The sequence below is a fragment of the Uloborus diversus genome, chromosome 5 (genome assembly GCF_026930045.1).
Source record: "Uloborus diversus isolate 005 chromosome 5, Udiv.v.3.1, whole genome shotgun sequence".
Lineage (NCBI taxonomy): Eukaryota > Metazoa > Arthropoda > Arachnida > Araneae > Uloboridae > Uloborus > Uloborus diversus.
This window is the reverse complement of record NC_072735.1, coordinates 95,832,352-95,838,351: the sequence shown is the minus strand read 5'-3', so window position 1 is coordinate 95,838,351 and position 6,000 is coordinate 95,832,352. Positions and strand designations below refer to the sequence as shown.

The 6,000-nt window shown below is 35.9% G+C and overlaps 1 protein-coding gene across 4 annotated transcripts in view; it reads right to left on the bottom strand.

Annotated features, from left to right (window-relative positions):
* Positions 1-265: 265 nt before the first annotated feature.
* Positions 266-6,000, bottom strand: part of LOC129222882 (uncharacterized) — a 260,010-nt gene continuing 254,275 nt past the window's right edge. For all 4 annotated transcript variants that reach the window (XM_054857445.1, XM_054857446.1, XM_054857444.1 and 1 more), the window contains one exon: positions 266-3,522. In XM_054857445.1, the coding sequence (XP_054713420.1) occupies positions 1,399-3,522 (2,124 nt within the window). In that variant the 3' untranslated portion in view covers positions 266-1,398. The remainder of the gene's footprint in view (positions 3,523-6,000) is intronic.

Below are 6,000 nucleotides of genomic sequence, written 5' to 3'. Positions count from 1 at the left end.
TTCAATCGTTTAAAGAGAAGAACTTTAGGTTGAAGAATGAGATGAACTGTTTTACGTAATGATGGTTTTATTCTCGGCTTAATCCATGCACCGGATTATTTACTGACTGAATTATCTGCTTTTAGAAATGTAAATTATTGAAACATACATTTAGATTTTATTTCGAGATATTTTTGTGATACAGGAAAGCAATGCACCAAGTATTACTTTAAGTTTCTTCTTTAGTATTTTTACACCACTCGAAAGAAAGACAATTTGATAGCTGATAAAAATAACTTTATTTTTAACTTCAAGTTTTTCAGAAGTAAAATAACAACACATTGAAACCCAGTTGGGACATGCATATTAACAAAAACAACAAAGATCTTTAATTTTGAAAGTGAAAAGAATATTTCAAGCATTATTTATCTTTTTTCCAGGATAAACGGAGACAGAAGAGTTTATATCTCGTCATAAACTGCAAGGTGGTTAAGGTAATTTTATTAATTTATTTTTCAATTATGAAGGCTGTCAAAATCCTCTCTCTCTTGTAATATTAATACTAGATTTATTGTTTAAAGAGTTGTTCAACTCAAATGTTAAAAAAAAACGCATCGCAGATTGTATTTTTCTACCTTTTTAACTAATTTCACTCATTTAGATTAGGCATTCTTCTAGTAAACAAGTTAAATTAATTATAGTTGGTCAATTTGATGACATTTTAACTCCCATGTTGAACAGGAAATTCGTAATTAGAAAATTATAGATGAGGACTATTTTGTATCGATATGTTATCATTAAAAAGAAAAAAAATGGTGAAATTTCGTCTTGATGACATTTTTTTTTTTTTTTTTTTACAAATGAGAAATAAATATTTTTAGCTAATACTTGCTGATTTTGGAAATTAACAATGAATACGGATAATATAAATCTCAATGGAAATTATTGCATTAAAAAGTTCCTCTGACATCCATTTTCTGTATTGTATGTTATCTATGACGCATTTCCTAAATTATTCTTGATATTATACAAAATAAAAGTTAGTCAAGAATGTGTTACCTTTGCGAAAAGTTTATGATAAAAAATTACATATTTTACTGATTATGTATCGAGAGCGACAGTTATAAATCACATCAATTCTGATTCTTTTTTACTGAACAAAAATAAAAACGAGTTTAAATTTCACTTAAGTGTTATTAGTTTAAAAGCGATGGTCTATTTTTTTTATTTCCTATAAAAAATAGTTCCACAAATAGCTGTAATGTAACCGCCCAATATGGGGGTTTAATTTTTAGCTCAAAAAGATATGGTCCCATACATGTATAAAGCCACATTTTCGTAGATCTTGTGCAGAAGTTCACACAAAGCAAATTGCAAAATTACAGTACTTCATACAAAAAACACTAAAGGAATTAAAAGCTAAACATTCACACTTTTTATAGTAACCACAAAATTACTAGTCCTGTCTTGAGACATATTAAAACCTGCTTCTTCCAGACGCCTAGGTCTTACTTCGATTTTTTCAGGATGATAACGATGGAGATGCCGAATGTTGCAGTTGATCGAACACTCGGTTGGAGGGCGTTTGCTTATGATTATAGATGGCGATGATGTAAACGGCACTATAGAAGTATCGGAAGATCTGCAGTGTATAGTGTTCGAATGCCTCTTCTCACCTATCACTATGACATCGCAGGACGACGAGTCGCTGCTGTTGGAATTGCCTACAGTGACTTCGCAGGACATGGAACTGGAATCGTTTGAGAAAGGAGTGTCGTGGTCGCAACGGAATATTCGAGGACACGGTGGATAAGACGACGAACTGTCCGATTCGTCGTCGTCGCGAAGAAGAGTCACGGATGGTATGTCAGAGACAGGGCTGCACAGAACCAGAGGGGAACCATCTTCTTCGAATTCGAAATCTGGGAAATCGTAAGAAGTCGAAGTGTTTCCACTGGATGGGGCTCGATGGAGTTGGCGAAGCGAATTGGATAAGCTGAGATTGGGCATTGACTGCGCGTAAATTTTGTTCGAAAGTGGAACGCTTTCAGCCACCGGTGTAGAAGGGCTGGTTGCTATCACAAGACTGGACTTGAATTCTGATGGAATTTCGACCATCGTTGGTTGGTAACTGAGAGAACTCGGTGAAGTATCAGTCTCCAAGGAATTATTTACACTATGTCCATCACAGAAGAGTTGTCTCGATACCTCTTTCAAAGTATGCAGCTGAGATGTCGAAGTTGTTTTTGTGCTATCAGCTTCGGTATTATTCGTAACTGTTTCATCCTTTTTGAGATCATCACAAAATGCTTTAATCACAGAAAGTTGTCCAGGATCAGACTTTTCACTCTTTAGGTTATTTATTTTTCTCGATAGACCTAAGGGGATATTAGAGAGAGACTTAAAAGGGTTATTATCTTTTTTCCTACAACTTCTTGCGGGCAGCGTATTAAAAACAATATCTTTTTTGTGAAAGATATATGGCACATGAACTTCGACGATGCACGTCTCTTCCTTCTTATGCTCATGGTGTACTGTATCCTGAGGACACAAGTCACCGTAGTTGCCTCCAATCGTCAACGTGATGCCCTCTGAGGAAAAGTTGTGACAGACATAACGCCTCTCAGACAATGGAGTGCTCATCTTGGAAGAAACTGATCCATTCCCGCCGCGCTCCATTTCGAGGGCAGTAAGCACTTGCTCACAGTGACTGATTTCAATCCCACCACCTAGTTGCTCAATACCAATACTAGTTCTCCTGTTCTGATTGTTTTCATTGTACAGGGCCACGTTCTCCGTTGACTGTGGTTGCGAGTAAGGGGGCGGTGGCCCCCACATGTAGCGGGGAATTTCACAACCGGAAAAGTGGCAAGTGATTCCACCGTTTCCGTCGATCAGGGAGTAAGGTTGCGCATAGCGTGGTGCGGGATTCATGTGAAGGTGGTGGAAAATACCGTCATTGGATCTCGTTCGTCTGTGGTTGCTGTGGGGTCTTCCGTACGGCGAATTTCTGGACCGGATGCCAAAACGCATAGGAGGGAAACAGTTCGAAGCCGTACGCGAATTTGGCCGAAAAATGTGAATGCATTCGCTCCTCCAAGGTAAAGTTCCAACGGAACCCTCAAGAGCAGGTACTTCTTCCATGGGGTTATTCAGATTAGCTAGCTGCTGTTGATTCCATCCCTCTCTCGACATTAACCGTCTCATAAAGTTCTGTCTCGTTGGGGTGTCATTTACAGATCTCTCGTTTCCGTTGGTTGGATTACTCCTGTCTGTTTGCTGTCTTGGCCAAGGCAGCCAGTTCCAACCTGATGCTCGATGACCACCTCCACCGGAAGTGATGCTTCTGTTGCTGAGGGAAATGGTGTTGGGCGAGGCACAGAGCTCTTCCTCCATGTTGCCACAATTCGGCAAACTTCCAGGAGCATTCATAAACCTGTAGTCCAGCATTTCCCACAGTTGCCATGGATATAGTTCCTCGTAGCATCCGCAGACAGTATGGTGAGAATGGCGCTGATATAAAAATCTTCTTCGCAGTTCAAGCTGTAGGAAAAGTATTTCATCAATGAATGATTTTCAAATAACTTCTTACAATATGAATATTTAAATAAAACTTGAGGGGAAAAAAACTATATTAAAAAAAAAAACGATGAACTTATTAGTTTGGAATTTACTGGGATGCACACGTAACCAAAGATTACACAAACTTGCAACAGATTTCTGTGATTCAAGTCTGACATTAAACACGAAATTAGAGAACGCGCTGAGAAAGTAAAAAGTAACCAGTATATATACAATTTTTCACAATATGTTTTTCATTTTCCACTTTCAATTGATATATGTGTTGAATGTTAGAGAGGAACTAAAATTTAAATTAATGCTATGGAGTTACATTTCGAAGAAATGGCACTGCTAGTTAAGTTTTTTTTTGCTCCCTATATTATTTAACAAATGAGAAAACTTTAGTTTGATATATTTTAAACACACAAACCTTATTTGGTAGGAAGTCCTTTAGTAACGATAATAATAGGAATGGAGTGAAAGAGTAAAGATATTGTTCATTTTTTTTAAAATAATAAATTTTGTTGATGATTTATTAAAAATGATGTTTTCAAAGAACTATAGAACTGCTTTTGCCAAAAACGTCTTTAACATCTCTAACCATACATAAATACATCAACAGGAAAGCTTTGTGTTTCTTGTATCTTGCATGATATGTGACGAAAATTAGCATCAACAAATGTGATATTGTATGATCTAATTATGCATCAATGATACACTACACATGAGTCTATGGTTAAATGGCCAAATTTGTCATTCTTTTATTCCAAAGTTCAATTTCTCAAACACTTCAAAATTTTAAAATCTTATACATATCAATGTTTCAAAAAAAAAAAAACAAAAAAAAAACTGGCGAGTCGAGCAGGATTTGTCGGAACCTGATAATAGGCAATAAAATAAATTCAATACAGTACAACCTCGTTTATCCGAACTAAGTGGCACCAAATGCAATCCGGATCGTCGGAAATCTGGATAATAAGCAAGACACATTCTTAAATAAGCAGACTGATCCTTCACTACTGGAGGCGGGGGGGGGGGGGGGGGGGGAGGGGTAACATAATAAAAGGAGATTAAAAAAAAAAAAAAAACATGCTTTGTAACAAAACTACTAAGTACCGTTTCTCGCAAATACTTAGTCATTTGTAGTTCAGCCGTAGTTGTGTCGGACTTACGTTCTATGGAGGAATTGTACGTTTAATCAAAACAAATACCGAATATTTGGCGTATGAACAATGCCATTCGTGTAAGCATAATTTAAAATTATTGTTTAAGTAAATATGTTTATTTAAACTCTTCAAATCAATCAGAATAAACAGGAGATCTGGATAAACGGATTCAGAATAAGCAACACCCACTCTTAAATAAGCAGTCTCATCTTATATTACTGCCTAGAAAGAAAGAGAGAGAGAGGGGGGGGGAGAGAAGGCGAGGGGGGAAAACCAACGCTTTGTATCGTTTCTCGCAAATATACTTTATCATTTATAATTCAGCTGCATTGGTGTCAGACTGACGCTCAAGTACGTCATATATTGTTTGTTAACTCTATACCATATTGTACGTTCTATGCAGGAGTTGTACGTTTAATCAGAACAAAAACCAAATATTTGACGCATTAATAACTTCATTCTTGTAATCATAATTTAAAGTTTTCATTTAAGTAAATATATGTTCTTATAAACTTTTCAAATCGATTAGGATAAACCGGAGATCTGGATAACGGAGGCAGGATAAACGAGGTTCTACTGTACTGATGTTTCCGTTTGCAACTTTGTAACGTAAAGATTAATAAAAGAAAAAAAAATCAATTTGATTCGAGAGGTGCTTTTTCATTCGACCTAAAATATTTATAAGAAAGTACTGGGAGTAAGCAAAGTTGAATTTGAAGCGCATGATCTCATTTTTATTTTTTTAGCGATTTCAGAGAGCCCATTTAAAAAAAAAAATTTTTTTTAGCGTTTTGAGTATGAATTCGTTTGTTTGAAAAATGGAAGATCACAACATAAGACGCTGACCCGCGAAGTTTATCACATATCGTCCAGTTGAGCACTAAACTGCGCCTTTTCTCGTGGTTTGTTTACGCTACATTTTGCCGACACTGAAAGCAAAGAAAGAATCAGTTTCAAAGTGTTAGTATTTTTTTTTATTTACAAATTTGTATGTTTTTAAAATAATTCTGTTTATGTGTTTTAACTTCTCAACAGAAATATATTTATTTATATCTTAAAAATGGATTGATATCCCCCCCTCCCCGGGAAATAAATTTGCTTCCACTAATGCGTTTATATCAAATGCTATTCCTCCCCTTTTGTTTTGGTGCTAAATTTAAGAGGAGGGGAACCAAACTCATCATTCGTGTTCTAATGTGCCGTTGATGATCACAAAAAGATACATCTTTTAAACAATGATTGCTTAAAAGCGATTTCATACCAATGTAAATGTCTGGCTTTTTTTTAATGTAAG